Source organism: Caenorhabditis remanei, chromosome V (assembly GCF_010183535.1).
Source record: "Caenorhabditis remanei strain PX506 chromosome V, whole genome shotgun sequence".
Taxonomy (NCBI): domain Eukaryota; kingdom Metazoa; phylum Nematoda; class Chromadorea; order Rhabditida; family Rhabditidae; genus Caenorhabditis; species Caenorhabditis remanei.
Window position 1 is genome coordinate 19,454,589 of NC_071332.1, and position 18,428 is coordinate 19,473,016.

The 18,428-nt window shown below is 36.8% G+C and overlaps 3 protein-coding genes across 3 annotated transcripts; all 3 read left to right on the forward strand.

The window, feature by feature from the left end:
- Window positions 1-6,195, forward strand: GCK72_021311 (uncharacterized protein; the record flags this gene model as incomplete). The annotated part of the gene is made up of 8 exons (XM_053734179.1): window positions 1-114; window positions 170-373; window positions 1,541-2,072; window positions 3,002-3,320; window positions 4,240-4,332; window positions 4,387-4,470; window positions 5,198-5,432; window positions 6,025-6,195. The coding sequence occupies 8 exons, from the start codon at window positions 1-3 to the stop codon at window positions 6,193-6,195; spliced, it is 1,752 nt and encodes a 583-aa protein (XP_053583092.1).
- Window positions 6,196-7,733: 1,538 nt separating this feature from the next.
- GCK72_021312 (uncharacterized protein) lies at window positions 7,734-10,263 on the forward strand (the record flags this gene model as incomplete). The annotated part of the gene is made up of 5 exons (XM_053734180.1): window positions 7,734-7,847; window positions 7,914-8,018; window positions 8,150-8,320; window positions 9,410-9,577; window positions 10,186-10,263. The coding sequence occupies 5 exons, from the start codon at window positions 7,734-7,736 to the stop codon at window positions 10,261-10,263; spliced, it is 636 nt and encodes a 211-aa protein (XP_053583093.1).
- A 1,332-nt stretch (window positions 10,264-11,595) lies between these two features.
- GCK72_021313 (uncharacterized protein) lies at window positions 11,596-18,341 on the forward strand (the record flags this gene model as incomplete). The annotated part of the gene is made up of 6 exons (XM_053734181.1): window positions 11,596-11,690; window positions 13,658-13,862; window positions 14,526-14,672; window positions 16,098-16,468; window positions 17,613-17,711; window positions 18,104-18,341. The coding sequence occupies 6 exons, from the start codon at window positions 11,596-11,598 to the stop codon at window positions 18,339-18,341; spliced, it is 1,155 nt and encodes a 384-aa protein (XP_053583094.1).
- Between the last annotated feature and the right edge of the window lie 87 nt (window positions 18,342-18,428).

The window sequence follows — 18,428 nt, forward strand, 5'->3', positions numbered from 1 at the left end:
ATGCTTCCCCGAATGCTGAAAATGCGAACGGTGGGCACCGTACTCGCCGTCGTCTGGCTTCTCGCATTAGGTTTTATTTATGTACAATCGACGAGTTCAGCGGATTTGAAGGGCGTAAGTCTGTGTGCGGTAGAGCGCACTTACAAAAAAAATTCCAAGCATTTTTCAGAACGCCCACGCACCACCACCACTCAACCCGGTACCCTTTGACGCGATTCCCGACGAGAATCGACCGAAAAAACAGGCTCCGCCCATTCCGACCATCGACTTGGCAGAGGACACAACAATCCATGAGAGGACGGAAGTTGGTGTGACATGGAAGACGTTTGAAGTGGAGAAGTTCTTGAATAAGGGAAAATGGCATCAGGGAGAGGTAATGTGGAGCTGAAAATGTGAAAATCGAGTTCCCCAAGCCTGATTACCCCTATTCACCAATTTTCAGCTCGCTATCTCAAACTGTCGTAATTTATGGTGCATTGTACGCAAACACAGTGATCTACTCGGTGTTTGCGTACAATGTACCCGATTTTACGACAATTCGAGCTAGCGAGCTGAAAATTGGTGAATAGGGGTAATCAGGCATGGGGAGCACGATTTCATTAGTTGTAAGCTGAAAATTTCAGGTTTTAGAGTCTAAACCGTGCAAAAATAGAAGTTTTAGCACTCAAAACCTGAAAATTTTAAGTCAAAACTAAGGAAATCGTGCTCGCCATGCCTTATTACCCCTCTTCACCAATTTTCAACTCGCTAGCTCAAATTGTCGTAAAATCTGGTGTTTTGTACGCAAACACTGTGATCTACGCGGTGCTTGCGTACAATGCGCCAGATTTTACGAACATTTGAGATATCAAGCTGAAAATTGGTAGATAGAGGTAAGCAGAAATGGGGAACTCGAATTTCGCATTTTTATGCTTAAAAGTTGAGTAGAATTTGCAAAAACCGGGTTTTTGTTGTCTCAGTTCAATTTTTATTAATTTTCACTGCTTGAAATTATAAAAATCGAGTTCCCCGTGTCTTGTTACCCCTAGCCACCAATTTTCAGCTCGCTATCTCAAATTGTCGTAAAATTTGATGCATTGTACGCAAACACCGAGTAGATCACAGTGTTTGCGTACAATGCACCGGATTTTACGACAATTTGAGATAGAGAGCTGAAAATTGGTGGATAGGGGTAATGAAACATGGGGAATTCGAATTTCGCATTTTATACTGATAGTGAGTGGAATTTTCAAAAACCGGGTTTTTGTTGTCTCTGTCCAATTTTTACTGCTTGAAATTGTAAAAATCGAGATCTCCGTCCCTTTTTACCTCTATCCACCAATTTTTAGCTCGATATCTCAAATTGTCGTAGAATCTGGTGTATTGTACGCAAACACTGTGATCTACGCGGTGTTTGCGTACAATGTACCATAATTTACGACAATTCGAGCTACCGAGCTGAAAATTAGTGGTTAGGGGTAATACGGTATGGAGAACTCGATTTTCACACTCCCACCTCCCCATTTCTTTATTATCATCTCCAAAATACCGAAAATTTCAGGACAAATACAAAGCCAACTCATTCAACCAAGAAGCGTCCGACTCTCTAAACCCGACTCGAAAGATTCCAGATTCCCGTGAACCACCGTGTCGTGACGTCGACTATTCGACAATCGACATGAAACCGACTACAGTAATCATCACGTACCATAACGAGGCGCGGTCCTCCCTCCTTCGTACGGTATTCAGTGTGTTTAATATGTCGCCCGAGTCGCTGCTCACCGAAATTGTGCTCGTCGACGACAACTCGATCGACGTGGATATCGGCAAAGAGTTGGCTCAGATTGAACGTGTCAAAGTGCTCCGGAACAATCAGCGGGAGGGTCTGATACGGTCACGTGTCAAGGGGGCGCAGGTCGCCGCGGCGCCCATTCTCACATTCTTGGATAGTCACATTGAGTGTAATCAGAAATGGTTGGAACCTCTGTTGGCGAGAATTGCGGAGAACCCGAAAGCGGTGGTCGCACCGATTATTGACGTCATCAATGTCGATAACTTTAATTATGTCGGAGCGAGTGCTGATTTGAGGGGAGGTGAGTACCTAAGCTACAAACGCCATTTTCGACCATAAAACCTGAAAATTTCAACTCAAAACCATTGAAATTGTGCTCCCCGTGCTTTATTACCCCTATCCACTAGTTTTCAGCTCGCTAGTTCAAATTGTCGTGAAATCTGGTGTATTGTACGCAAACACCTCGTAGATCACAGTGTTTGCGTACAATGCACCGGATTTTACGACAATTTGAGATAACGAGCTGAAAATTGGTGGTTGGGGGTAATAAGACATGGGGAGCACGATTTCAATGATTTTGAGCCTGAATTTTCAGGTTTTAGAATTGAAACTGACCAAAAATTGAAGTATTTAACCCTAAATCCTGAAAATTTCAGATCAAAACCATTGAAATTGAGCTCCCCGTGCTTTATTACCCCTATCCAACAATTTTTAGCTCATTATCTCAAATTGTCGTAAAATCTAGTGTATTGTACGCAAACACCGCGTAGATCACAGTGTTTGCGTACAATACACTGGATTTTACGACAATTTGAGACAACGAGCTGAAAATTGATGGATATGGATAACAAGACACGGGGAACTCGAATTTCGCATTTTCAGGCTGTAATTCTGAGATTTTGGGCTCAACATTGAGCTTAAACTGCGATTTTCCACCCCAAAACCTTGAAATTCCAGCTCAAAACCATTGAAATCGAGATCCCCATGTCTTATTACCCCTATCCACCAATTTTCAGCTCACTAGCTTCAATTGTCGTAAAAACCGGTGTATTGTACGCAAACACTGTGATCTACTCGGTGTTTGCGTACAATACACTGCATTTTACGACAATTTGAGATAACGAGCTAAAAATTGGTGGATAGGGGTAAAAATGGGCGGAGATCTTGATTTTGTTAGTTTCAACTTTTTATTTTCAGTATTTCACCTGCATTATTCCTATTTTGTTCCAGGATTCGACTGGACACTCGTCTTCCGTTGGGAATTCATGAACGAGCAACTTCGCTCGGAACGACACGCCCACCCGACGGCGCCCATCAAGTCGCCAACGATGGCGGGCGGTCTATTCGCAATTTCCAAAGAATGGTTCGAGGAGCTCGGCACGTACGACCTCGATATGGAAGTTTGGGGTGGCGAGAATCTGGAAATGTCATTCAGAGTTTGGCAATGCGGTGGCTCACTGGAAATTCTGCCGTGCTCTCGTGTCGGACACGTCTTCCGAAAAAAGCATCCGTACACGTTCCCCGGTGGTTCGGGTAATGTGTTCCAGAAGTGAGTTTTTGGTATTTTGAAGGTGATAATGAAAAAATCTGAAGGAGAGAGTGTGAAATTCGAGTTCCCCATGCCTGATTACCCCTATCCACCAATTTTCAGCTCGCTATCTCAAATTGTCGTAAAATCCGGTGTTTTGTACGCAAACACCTCGTAGATCACAGTGGTTGCGTACAATACACCAAATTTTACGACAATTTGAGCTAGCGAGCTGAAAATTGGTGGGTAGGGGTAATAAGGCATGGCGAGATCGATTTCAATCGTTTTGAGCTAAAATTCCCAGATTTTAGGTGCTGAAACGTTGATTTTTGCTCGTTTTGGTTTTAAAACCTGAAAATTTCAGCTTAAGACTAATGAAATCGTGCTCCCCATGCCTTATCACCCCTATGCACCAATTTTCAGCTCGCTATCTCAAATTGTCGTAAAATCCGGTGTTTTGTACGCAAACACTTTGATCTACTCGGTGTTTGCGTACAGAACACCAGATTTTACGACAATTTGAGATAGCGAGCTGAAAATTGGTGGCTAGGGGTAATCAAGCATGGCGAGCTCAATTTCAGTCGTTTTGAGCTAAAATTCCTAGGTTTTGTTTGCAAAAATTTGACTTTTGCCTAGTTTGACTCTAAATCCTAAAAATTTCAGCTCGAAACCAATGAAATCGTGCTCCCCATGTCTTACTACCCCTATCCACCAATTTTCAGCCCGATATCTCAAATTGTCGTAAAATCCGGTGTATTGTACGCAAACACTTTGATCTACTCGGTGTTTGCGTACAAAACACCAGATTTTACGAAAAATTGAGATATCGAGCTGAAAATTGGTGGATAGGGGTAATAAGACATGAGGAACTCGATTTTCACATTTTTAATCTCATTTTCTCCCGAATTTCCCTTCAAAATCCCACATTTTTTCACTCCAGAAACACGCGCCGTGCCGCAGAAGTATGGATGGATGAGTACAAAGCGATATATCTGAAAAATGTGCCGTCCGCTAGATTTGTGAATTATGGAGAGTGAGTTTTTGCGATTTTTGAATGAAATTTTTGAAATCAAAATTTTTTTTCCAGTATTTCCGACCGATTAGCGATTCGAGATCGCCTACAGTGCAAATCGTTCAAATGGTACCTGGATACAGTATATCCACAGTTGGTGTGAGTTATTTTTACGAAGAAAAACAAGAAAAAATTTGAAAATCCCGAAAAATTGGCAGATTTGGGTTTCTAGGCCACCGAAAATTTTTCTAGGCCACCAACTCTTTTTTTTCAAATTTTCGAGAAATTGAGTTTTTTTTCAGTTTTGTCGAATCATAAACCATTTTTAAGGTGATTTTTGAGAAAAAAAATCAAAAAATTTTGAAAATAAAGTTGATGGCCTAGAAAAAATTTTTGGTGGCCTAAAAATCCAAATTACACGTTTTTGGTGGTTTTTAGGTGTTTTTGATGGGTTTTGACGTTTAAACCAGTAGAAATAATTCCAAATTTCTTAATTTCAAAGATTTGGATTTCTAGGCCACCAAAAAGCTATTTCGGGCCACCGACTTTTTTTTCGAAATTTTCTCAAAAATTACATTTTTTGGGTGAAAAAAACACAAAATTTACATTTTTTAAATACAGTTTTCATCTAAAAACCCATGGAAAACCACCGAAAACTGAAAAAATGACGAATTTGGATTTCTAGGCCACCAAAAAAATTTCTAGGCCAAGAACTTTTTTTTCGAAAATTTTGGATTTCCGCAAGATTTTCACCGTTTTTCAGTAATTTTTTGGCAGTTTTGATTAATTTTCACGATGAAAGTCTCATTTTCAGAAAATTACCAAAAAAATTTTTTTTGAAAATTTTGAATTTTTAATCAAAAACCTGTAATTATTCAAATTTCAGAGTACCGAAAAAGACGCCGGGCAAATCGCTCCAAATGAAAATGGGCCATCTGTGTCTGGACTCAATGGCCCGAAAAGAAGACGACGCGCCCGGATTATTCGCGTGTCATGGAACGGGCGGAAATCAGGAATGGGTGTTCGATCAGCTGACGAAAACATTCAAAAACGCGATTACCCAATTATGTTTGGATTTCGCGGCGGAGAAGAAGGCGGTGCTGATGGTCAAGTGCGAAAAAGTGAGTTTTTCAAAGGGAAAATGGAAAATTGAAGAGTTGAGATGTGAAAAATCGGATTCCTTGTGCTTTTATACATCTTATCACCAATTTTCAGCTCAATATCTCAAATTGTCGTAAAATCCGATGTTTTGTACGCAAACACCGCGTAGATCAGAGTGGTTGCGTACAGTACATCAAAAAGCAAGCTGAAAATTGGTGAACAGGGGTAATAAGGCATGGCGAGCTCGATTTCAGTGGTTTTGAGCTGGAATTTTCAGGTTTTAGAGTCAAAATCGTGCAAAAATTAATGTTTTGCACCTAAAACCTGGAAATTTCAGCTCCAATCCACTGAAATCGAGCTCGCCATGCCTTATTACCCCTATTCACCAATTTTCAGCTTGCTAGCTCAAAATGTCGTAAAATTTGGTGCATTGTACGCAATCTGCTCGGTGTTTGCGTACAATACACCGGATTTTACGACAATTGTTTGAAAAATTCCAAAAAAAAAGTTTACAGGCGTAAAAATGCACGGCAAACTCGAATTTTGCATTTTCAAATCGAGAAATTTCATTTTTCATGTCAAAAATCCTATTTTTAAAAAATTTCTTTGCAGCTCCGCCCCGAAACGATGGTCATGGAAAAGAACGGATGGTTGACACAAGGTGGAATGTGTCTGACAGTGAATCAGGGCACTTCTGGCGAATGGCTCATGTTTGGCTCACATTGCGACTTGAAAAACGGTGCTCAACGATGGATTTTCGAGAAATTGGACACTTTTGAATAGATTTTTATTGATTTGTTAATTTTATGTTTAAAATGTCTTTTTTTAGTGAAAACGCGCTGAAAATCTGAAAAAATTGAAGAAAATTAAGTGCGTAGCCAAATTTTTGAAAAAAAAGTTGGTGGCCTAGAAAATTTTTTGGTGGCCTAGAAATCCAAATTTGACAGTTTTTGAGTGTTTTTTTTTTTTACGTTTTTGATGGTTTTAACGTTAAAAGTCCTAGAAATTCCTCCAAACCTTGTAATTTCGGCGATTTGGATTTCTAGGCCACCAAAAAAATTTCTAGGCCACCGACTTTTTTTTCGAAATTCTCTCAAAAATTACATTTTTGGGTGAAAAAACACAAAATTTACTTTTTTAATACAGTTTTCATCTAAAAACCCATGGAAAACCACATAAAACTGAAAAAATGACGAATTTGGATTTCTAGGCCACCAAAAAATTTCTAGGCCACCAACTTTTTTTTCGAAAATTTCAGATTTTCAGCATTTTTTTCCTTATTTTAAGGGTTTCCCGATCAAATATTTATCATTTTTCCTTTGTTTTTCTTGAATTTTATCCTATTTTATTCAATGTTTTTCTAATTTTCCCTGTGATCTACTCCCAAAATTTCTTTTTTCTGCTCTAACTTGTGCCTTTTTTCCTGCCTTTTCTCTCTGATCCCCTCCACCTAAAAATTCCAAAACTTATCACCCCTTGCCTTCTAAATTTTTTCGTTTTTTCTTGATTTTTCACTCTACTTTAAAACTTTTACGGTTTTATTTCTCTTTATTGTCACATGACACACAAAAAATCGATCAATTTCTGTTTTGCTTTTATGAATAAAGTGCTTTAAATTATTTAAGTGCTATTTTAAGCGAAGAAATTGAGAAAAATTGAGAAAATCCGAAAACATTATTAAAAATAAAATTCAAAATTCTCTCAATTCCCGCCAATTGTCACAAAGTGTCGTCAAATCGGGTGCATCGGTACCACGCGGTGTTTGCGGACCGAGTACGACGTGGACTTTTTTCCGTCGGATTTCTCGTTGAAAAAATGGATTTTTGGTCGTTTTTCGCCGAATTTTCGTGTTTTTAATGTGAAAAATCAAATTTTCAGTGTTTAATTCATCTAAATCGAGAAAATTCTGCATGAAAAACCTGAAAAATCGGGTAAAAATCATAAAAAATCGGTTAGACACGGAAAAAATAATTTTTCAAATGAATTTGCTGGTTTTTCATGGTTTTTGAGTTCAAATAGTTCATTTTACCGTTTATTGAATTTTTTGAGTCTTTTTAACTAAAAAAAAGTGAAAAATATGTAATTTTTAACCGAAAATTATGTTTTTAGAAAAATTACGCAAAAAAGTCATTTTTGGACGATTTTTCAGGTTTTTGGAACTAAAAAACTGAATTTTTGTTGCAAAAAATCGATAAATCTTCGCCAAAATCGGTAAAAATCTGTTTAAAAGTTAAAAAATCTAATTTTTTTTGTAATTTTTCCCTAAAAACTCAATTTTTAGCCGTTTTTCCTCGGATTTTCACCCATATTTTCCTTCCAGAATGCGTGTCATCATCGCACTTCTGAGCTTGGCCACTTTCGCCAATTCTCTCTACTTCCACATCGCAGAGACCGAGAAGAAGTGCTTCATCGAAGAGATTCCAGATGAGACTATGGTAATTATCGATTTTTTGGGCTTTTTAGTGGAAAAATTCAATTTTTTCTGATTTTTCTGATTCCAGGTGACCGGAAACTACAAAGTTCAACTATTCGATCCGAACACAAAGGGATACGGAGATTATCCGAATATTGGAATGCACGTCGAGGTTAAGGATCCAGAGGACAAGGTTTGTAGTCAGAAAAAGTGGAATTTTAGTGAAAATTGAGGTTTTTAGCTGAAAACTCATGATTTTTAACCTATTTTCAGTCATTTTTCCCCAAAAACCTCTCATTTTTTGAAAAAAAAAGGATTTTTCAGGTAATCCTCTCGAAACTCTACACTGCCGAGGGACGTTTCACATTCACCTCGAACACACCCGGAGAGCACATCATTTGTATCTATTCGAATAGTACGGCCTGGTTTAACGGAGCTCAACTTCGTATTCATTTGGATATTCAGGCTGGAGATCATGCTCAGGATTATGCACAGGTAAATTTCAGAAAAATTGCAGAGAAATGGCTGGAAAACGTGATTTCAAGCGGAAATATGAAAATTTTTGACTTCTGAAGACGTCAGGAGCACTAAAATTCTCTGAAATCGCTTCTGAAGTCGTCAAATGCCGTCAGAATTCTTCTGGAGCATTCAGAAGACACTGAGAAGCTTCTGGAGCTATCAGAAGACGTCAGGAGCATTCTGAAGCACTAAAATACGCTGAAATCGCTTCTGAAATCGTCAAATGCCGTCGGAATTCTTCTGGAGCGTTCTGAAGTCGCAGTACGGCTTTAGAAGTCGCAAGATGACGTCTGACGTCTTCTTGAGCATTCAGAAGACGTCAGGAGCATTCTGAAGCACTAAAATTCTCTGAAATCGCTTCTGAAGTCGTCAAATCCCGTCAGACTTGTTCTGGAGCGTTCAGAAGCCACGAGACGGCTCCAGGAGCCATAAGATGACGTCAAACTGCTTCTGAAGCCTTTTGGAGCTGTCTGGAGCATTCTGAAGCTCTAAAATTTTCTGAAATTGCTTCTGAAGTCGTCAAATGCCGTCAGACTTCATCTGGAGCTCACTTGCAGCTCAAATTCCTGATTCTGACCGTTTCTGAAGATTCTAGTCAGATTTTGAGTCATATAGATCACGTGAAATGCTCTAGAAGCTGAAAAAAGCTCCAGAAGAGTCCAGATGACGTCCCTTTTGCTTCTGAAGCATTCAGAAGACACTGAGCTGCTTCTAAAGCTGCAGGAAGACGTTAACTCAATTTTCCGGCTTTGCGACGATGTTCCGAGTCTTCTAAAGCGCTCAGAAATAGTTTCTGAGCATTTTTAGGACTTCTGAAGTCATTGAAGACTGGTTTTTTGCTCCAAGAACTCTGAACGCGTCGAAGTCACGCCAGGCATGTTTTTGTGAAGTCTGGCGTGCCTTTGACGCGTTTTGAGGCGGATTTTTTGTTCAGAACGCACTAAGGTACGCCAGATGAATTCTGAGAATACTGGTGTGTCTTTGACGCGTTTTCCAATGAGAAAAGTTTATTTTTTATTGAAATTTTCTGAAAATCCTTCCCAAATACCAGTTTCCCTCTTCCAGATCGCCCAAAAAGACAAATTGAACGAGTTGCAACTCCGCATCCGTCAACTATTGGATCAAGTCGATCAGATCACGAAAGAGCAGAATTATCAGAGATATCGTGAAGAGAGATTCCGTCAGACTTCAGAATCCACCAACTCTCGCGTCTTCTATTGGTCCATCGCTCAGGTAATTCGAAATTTATATATTTTAGGCTGAAAAAACCGATTTTCGCTAAAATGTTCATTTTTCATCACTTTTCACTATAAATTGATCATTTTTAGCTTTTTTCAGCCGAAAAATCTGAAAAATTGATCATTTTTCATCACTTTCCAGCTGAAAAAATCCAAAAAATCGCTCATTTTTATGGTCTTTATGCCGAAAAAATTCAAAAATTTGGTCATTCTTAGCATTTTTTATTTCAAAAATCCAAAAAACTTATCATTTTCAGGTTGTTTCTCACGAAAAAATCCGAAAATTGATCATTTTTAGGTTTTTGAGCCGAAATATTCGAAAAACTCGTGCATTTTTAAGTTTTTTCAGCTGGAAACCTGAAAAATTGATAATTTTTTGAGTTTTTGAGCCGAAAAAGTTGAAAAATTGCTCATTTGTAGGTTGTTTCAGCCAAAAATTTGAAACATTTATAATTTTCCATTCATTTTTCCATCGATAACCCCATTTTCCAGAGTTTTTTGGAATTTTCAGGCTGAAAAAAGGGATTTTTCACTTAAAACAACCGAAAAATCGATAAAAATTGATCATTTTCCCCACCGAAAACTCAATTTTCTGAATTCCAGGTCGTCGTCCTCGCCATCACTGGTGCTTGGCAAATGCGTCATCTTCGTGGATTCTTTGAGGCCAAGAAACTCGTTTAAATCATTAATTTTTCCTTTATCATCGATTTTTACTGGTTTTTTCCCATGTTTTTCCCCAATTTTCACCCCCAAAATTATGATTTTTTTTGCCTTTTTCGTGTAATTTATTCGAAAAACACTATATAAGAATGTAGTTTAATTGTAAGAAATTTAATTTATTTGTTCATTTTTATTGGCGAAATGAACGGATTTTTGATGGTTTTCGGGGGGAAGGTGCTGGGATAGTTTCAGTTCAAAATCTGGCATTTTTATATGTATTTCGATTTGATTTTTTGAAGATTTTTGTGATGGAAAATTGGTTTTTTCGCATTTTTCTCATTAAAATGTTTAGAAAAACCAGTTTTCAGCGCGAAAAAATCGACATTTTACTCATTTTTTTAGCTGAAAAATGTCTTTAATATTTTTTTTCTATAAAACTGAAATTTCAGCCGTTTTTTGATGAAAAATACGCAATTTGATGCTCAAACACGGCCAAAATTCAATTCTTACGCATTTTCAAACTAATTTTCCACTGGAAAAAACGTTTTGACACGGAAAAATCAATTTTATATCGGTTTTCAATAGGAAAATCATCGAAAATCGCCGTTTCTGGTGTTAAAACGTTGAAAAATCGGAATTTCAGCCGATTTGTGCTAAAAATCCGAGATTCGCGGCTCAAAATTGTCGAAAACGGCCGAAATTCATAATTTTTACGTTTTTAACCGGAAAATCGTGTTCAAAATCGCTGTTTTTGATGTTAAATTGCAGAAAAATCGAATTTTCAGCCGTTTTTTGATTAAAAAATCCGAGATTCGTGGCTCAAAATTGTCAAAAGCCGTCAAAAGGTACTTTCGACCACGGTGAGTCCATTTTTACAGTCAAAAACGGCTAAATGTCACTGCGAGCCGAGTTATGGAATAGTTTGAGAGCTCACAGTGACATTTAGCCAGTTTTTGACTGTAAAAATGGACTCACCGTGGTCGAAAGTACCTTTTGACAGCTTTTGACAATTTTGAGCACCGAATTTCGGATTTTTTATCAAAAAACGGCTGAAATTTCGATTTTTCTGCAATTTAACATCAAAAACAGCGATTTTGAACACGATTTTCCGGTTTAAAAACGTAAAAATTATGAATTTCGGCCGTTTTCGACAATTTCGAGCCGCGAATCTCGGATTTTTAGCACAAATCGGCTGAAATTCCGATTTTTCCCATTTTTTCAGTGTGCTTTTATCGCGAAAAATTGGTTTTTTTTAATATGAAAATTTTAGAATTTCGAGATTTCATTAAAAAAAACAAATACCCATAAAATTTCCATCGTATGCATTTTCATTTTCATTCAATTTTCAGACGGATGGCTGGTCGCCGTCTCCTCCAAGGACTGACCTCTCCGTGGTCTGTCGGATTCTCGGCATTCGGATTGGCTTATGGTGGATATCACGTGTGGGAGTACGTTTTTAGGATATTCTATGGCTGAAAACGCCATTTTCTGACTGAAAAAGTGAAAAATCGCTGAAAATCACCATAAAATCCGATTCAATTTTGCCAAAAACACCATTTTCGGACATCCGGACGATCAGACAGACAGATAGACCAATTGTACCTGAAAAACGACTGAAAATAGATGATTTTTGGCTTAAAATCCTTAGGTTTGGACATCCGGACAGACGAACAGACATACAGACAGTCCGGAGTCAAAATTGACGTTTTTTTATGACATTTTGGACGGGAAAATCACGATTTTATGATAAAATTTGTGAAAAACTCGTATTTTTGGTTAAAAATGACGATTTTTGACTCAAAAAATCAATTTTCTTTCGTTTTCCTACCAGAAAAACTGATTTTCGGCTTGAAACAGTCGAAATTTATTGATTTTTGATATGAAAATAGGTTTTTTAAAAAGGAAAATCGTCTAAAATTTATTATTTTTGGTTGAAAATGACGATTTTGGTCAAAAATGTGTTTTTTGGCCATTTTTCTTGGTGAGATTCAGATTTTTGAATCAAAAATGCAATTTTGACGCAAAAATGAACATTTCAAGCTCAAAAACCTCAATTTTGACATTTTTTGAGTCATTTTGAGCCGATTTTCACTGTAATTACCCCATTTTCACCGAAAAATTCCATTTTCAATCAGAAATAGATGAAAAGTACCGATTTTTCATTTATTAGCTCTACGCAATTCTTACAACCGCGCTCCACCGAAATGGCCTTGAAAATGTCTCGTTTTCTCTGAGTCTCTCAACTTCGCAAGCAATTTTTCCTCGATTTCAGTAGAGCGCGGTTGAAAGCAGCGTGCCGTGCTAATAATAATTGTGTTTTGAGCCAAAAAACAAGCTAAAATCGAAATTTTCAACTTTGATAACGTAAAAATGTTAAAAATAGCCAGAAAAGCCGATTTTCAGCAATTTAAACTGATTTTCAGCTCAAAAACCAGATTTTTCGAAATAAAATTGAAAAATTGACGTCAAATTGTCTGAAAATTCTTGTTTTTCACTATTTTCGGACATTTTTTGGTTTAAAAATCCAAATTTTCACTCAAAAAATCAATATTTCGCCTCCTAATCCCAGCCTTCCAGCGGAAAAGTGATAAAAAATTCACATTTTGAGCCAAAAATCGTTTTTTTTTAATAAAAAATAACGAATTTTGAGTGATTTTCGTCCAAACCGCGATTTTAAACACAAAAATCGATAAATTCCAACTTTTTTAAGCTGAAAATCAGTATTTCTGGTAGGAAAACGACTAAAATTCACATTTTGAGCCAAAAATTGTGATTTTTTGGTTAAAAATGATGATTTTTGGCTGAAAAAGTCAATTTTTAGTCATTTTCTTTTTCTCTGAAATACTGATTTTCGGGTTCAAAAAACAGAAAAATTGACTGAAATTCACAATTTTTGGCTCTAAAATGTTGTTTTTTTTTTCCGATTTTCAAGCAAAAAACTGAGAAACAACCCCAAAATGCCATTTTTTCAAATTTTTGAGTTCCAAAAACGTTTTTTTTTTCCAACAGAAACGTCAAAAAGCTCTTGTTCTTCATTATTTTTTGAAAATTGTCATTTAATTTATAATTTTTGGTTAAAAATGACGATTTTTCTTCATTTTTCTTGGTGAGCTTCCGATTTTTGGATCAAATATGCAATTTTGAAGCAAAAATGACATTTTCTGACTCATTTTGAGCTCATTTTAGTGTATTATTCGCGAAAAAAAAACGGAAAAATCGAAAAATGAACATCGACACTAAAAATTGTCGATTTGAGCTGTTTCTGACAGAGTTTTCAGGAATTTATACTGATTTTCGGCTCAAATTCGCTAGAAATTCTTGTTTTTCACTATTTTCGGACATTTTTTGGCTCAAAAAATCCAAATTTTCACTCAAAAAGTCAATATTTCGCCTCCAAATCCCAGTCTTCTTCCAGCTCGACACAATCCGGTACAAAATACGATTTACACGAAGATTTGGCGGGAAAAACGTACATTGTCACTGGAGCGACGTCAGGAATCGGACAAGCGACGGCCGAAGAGTTGGCGAAGAGAAATGCACGAGTTATTATGGCATGTCGGAATCGAGAGAAATGTGTTCAAGTGAGAAGAGATATTGTGTTGAATACAAGGAATAAACAGGTGAGATTTATGACACGAAAATCGACAAAAAGTGGTAAAAATTACGAAAAAGTGAAGAAAATAGCACGATTTTCGGTTGAAAACGCCATTTTCTGATTGAAAAAGTGAAAAATCGCTGAAAATCACCCTAAAATCCGATTTTTGGACATCCGGACGATCAGACACACAGATAGACTAATTTTACCTGAAAAACGGCTGCAAATAGGTGATTTTTGGCTGAAAATTCATAGTTTTGGACATCCGGACGGAGGAACAGACTTACAGACAGTCCGGAGTCAAAAATTGAGTAAAAATAGCATTTTTCTGTGGTTTTTGGGCTGAAAAAATCGAGTTTTTGGACATTCGGACGAACAGACGAACAGATGGACAGCTCGGACATGAAAATCGGCTGAAAATATCTGAATTTCTATAGTTTTTTACTCAGAATTCGTTTTTCGGACATCCGGACAGACAGACACGCACACAGATTGATCGTCTATCTGTCTGTCTGATCGACCGGATGTCCAAAAATGGTGTTTTTGGGTGATTTTCATCGATTTTTCACTTTTTCAGTCAGAAAATGGCGTTTTCAGCCAAAAAACCGCAGAAAAAAATGCACTTTTATTTCAATTTTTCGAGTTTTCAGGTATTTTTACTCAATTTTTCACAATTTTTTTTTCGCAGGTGTACTGTCGTCAATGTGATCTCGAGGACTTTGACAGCATCCGGACGTTCGTTCAGAAATTGTCAAAAGGGAAATTCGAATTGGATCGAATCGATGGAATTGTTCATAATGCGGCGATGATGCAGAGTGAGAGACACGTTAATAAGGTTATTTTCAGATTTTTTCACTCAAAACTAGAATTTTTTTGAAAAATCTGTATTTTTCAACTATTTCCAAGCTAAAAATCTGATTTTTCGTTCATTTTTGACCTAAAATCCCTATTTTTAACATTTTTGCGTTTTCGAAGCTGAAAATTTCAATTTTTCTCATTTTTTCGCTCAAAGGGCGAATTTTCAATGAAAAATCGATGGTTTTCATCCAATTCTCGGTCAAAATGGAATTTTTGGGTCAGCTCATTTTGGACCCAAAATTCCATTTTCTCCGGGGTTTGAAGATATATTTTTGTGTAAAATCCATATTTTTCACTGAAGGGAGCTGAAAATCCCAATTTTAGCTCGAATCCCAGCTCTAAACTCGAATTTCGTGCCAAAAAATCTGATTTTTAGCTCAATTTTTGACTCAAAACACTAATTTTTGATGGAAAATCGATGTTTTTCACCCATTTCGAAGCTAAAAATTTGATTTTTAGCATATTTTTGACCCAAAATTCCATTTTTGACGTGAAAAACTCGAGTTTTGGAAAACTTTTTGTGTACAAATCATATTTTTCATCCATAAGGAGTGAAAATTTCAATTTTAGCTCAATGTTTGACTCGAAACACTAATTTTTGATGGAAAATCATATTTTTCAATCATTTTCAAGCTAAAAAACTGATTTTTAGCTCATTTTCGCTAATTTTTGACCCAAAATCCCCTTTTCTTCGCAAAAATTCGTATTTTTCACAGCAAAACCATCAGAAAATGACCTGTTTGTCGATTTCAAGCTGAAAATTTTAATTTTAGCTAATTTTTCTGCTCAATACTCAATTATCAAATGAAAAATCGACATTTTCACCCATTTCCAAGTTGAAAATCTCATTTTTAGCTTATTTTTGATTTAAAAATCCATTTTCTCTAATTTCTAACTCTATTTTTCTCTGTTTTTATGCAAAAATCCGTGTTTTTGTAGCAATACCATTAAAAACAACCTGTCGGTCAATTTCAAGCTGAAAATTTCAATTTTAGCTATTTTTTGACTGAAAACTCGATTATTAAATGAGAAATCGATTGTTTTCATCCATTTCCAAGCTAAAAAACTGATTTTTTAGCTCATTTTTTGGCTCAAAATTCCATTTTCTCCATTTTTGACGTAAAAAAATCCGTGTTTTGGAGAACTTTTTTTGTGTACAAACCATATTTTCATCCGTAAGAAGTGAAAATGAGCTAAAAATCTGATTTTTAGCTCATTTTTTGGCCTCAAAAAGCTAATTTCAAAATAAATTCCGTTTTCGAAGTTGAGAATTTTGATTTTAGCTCAATTTTTGACTCAAAACACTAATTTTTGATGAAAAATCATATTTTTCAACCATTTCCAAGCTAAAAACTGAATTTTTTGCTCATTTTCGCTAATTTTTTTTTCCGTTTTTTTGCAGGACGGAATCGAGAAAACGATCGCCACAAACCACTTGGGAAGTTTCTTGCTCACGGGACTCCTCCTCGACAAACTTCTGAATCAAACGAATCCCGTTCGAATTGTATTCCTGAATTCGAATATAATCGATAGGAAATGTGATTTGAATTTGGGAGATTTCAATTCAGAAGGCGCCAAAAAATTCGACGGATATGAAGTGTATAAACACTCTAAACTCGCATCGGCTCTTTTTTCGAAAGAACTTTCCGAAAGACTCAAAGAATCGAATATCAATGTGATTGTTGCCGATCCGGGAAGGACGAAATCCAATTTGTCCGCTCAAATGGATGGGCAGACGTTCTTTTTGAGTCGGTGGTTGCTGAAAATTGTTAGGTACGCTCTTTCGAGCAAATTAGTTGGGGAAAATGGCTGAAAATAGTGAAAAATCGCAGAAAATCGGCATAAAATGGCCTAAAATCGCTAAAAATTGGCTTAAAATCGCTGAAAACAAATACAGATAGACCAATTACACCTGAAAATAGGTCGATTCCGGTGATTTTCGGCTGAAAAATTGAGGTTTTGAACATGCGGACAGACAAACAAACATTCAGACATCCCGGAGAGATAATTGGAGTTTTATAGTGTAAAATGGACCAAAAACTGTCGAAAATCTTGAAAAATTGAAGAAAATAGGACGATTTTGCCTGAAAGCACCATTTTCGGACGTCCGGACGATGAGACAAACAGATAGACCACTTGGGGACTCAGAAATTATAAATTTGGACATCCGGACAGACAGACAGACATGCGGACCGAGAAATATTCAAAATTTCAAAAAGAAGAGCGTTTTGAGCTTCATAATCTCCAAAATTCGACAGAAATCGCGCCAATTTTTAAAGGTTTACAACTGGAATACCGAATTTCAGACATCCTGATGATCAGACAGATAGATAGACTAATTTTACCTGAAAAACGGCTGAAAATAGGTCGATTACGGTCATTTTTGACCGAATCACCTGTAGTGTAGGACATCCGGATGAACAGACAGACAGACAGACATACAGACAGTCCGGAGTCAAAAATTGAGTAAAAATAATGTGTTTTTGCAGTTTTTTGGGCAGAAAAATCGAGTTTTTGGACATTCGGACGAACAGACGAACAGATGGACAACTAGAAATTGGATAAAATCGCTGAATTTTTGCAATTTTTGGCTCAAATCTAGTCAAAAATGTGATAATTAGCTTAAAATAATCCGGAAACAGGAACATACAGACCGACGAAAAGTCAAAAGTGGGATGATTTCTGTCGAAATCAGGCTGAAAATGCATAAAATAGGACATTCGGACTAACAGACAGACGTGAACACTTAAAAATTTAGTTTTTGAAGTTTTCTGCTGGAAAAAAGCGTTTTTGGAACTAAAAAGTTTGACAAATCGGCAAAAATAGCTCAATACTTATCTGAAAACCCTGATTTTAAGTCTAGAAATGTGGAAAGTTGTAAAAATACGGTGAAAATCATCTATTCTTAATTTTGCAGTTTCGGAATGGGCGAACGACGTACAGAGAAAGCGGTTCGACCGGTTCTCTACGCTCTGTGTGATCCGGAGACTGTCGATGAGAACGGATTGTTTATTGAGTGAGTTAAGGACACGTCACCGTAGTTTCGGAGGCAATTTCTTATCAGTTTTCTCGTGATTTCTGCACTTTTTTCTTCGATTTTTTACCGACATTCGGTATGAAAATCGCGATTTTAGCCAAAAAATCGCTGAATTTTGGTAATTTTCGACCGGTTTTTGATGAAAATCTATCTCAAAATCACACTTCTAGCTTAAAACTGACATTTTAAGGCCAAAAATGACCGAATTTTGATATTTTTGGCTGGAAATTGATCCAAATATACATTTTTTAGCCTGAAAATGACTGATTATCAAGGATTGTTATTGATTTCAATCATTTTTTACTGAAAATTTATCCAAAAATCACTCTCTTTTTTTGCCTTAAAATGCCTGAAACTCCGCCCATTTTCAGCCGTGAACGCCACGCGCAACCATGGAATGACATTGTGATGGACGCTGAAAAACGTGCGAAACTGTGGAATGTTAGTGTAAAATGGAGTCGTTTGGGAGATCATTTGAAACAAATGAAACACGAATTAGGAGAGGCGGCAATTCAAATTTCGAATGAAAGCGGAGACAAATTGACTGTGGAAACGGCGACGGCTGGAGGAGGCGAAGGAAGAAGTTGGAAGACGTTGTGGTTGTGGTAGAATATAGGAAATTTGGGCGATTTTTGACTGAAAAAAACTGAATTTTTGAGCCAAAAATGTTGATTTTTGACTGAAAATTGGCGATTT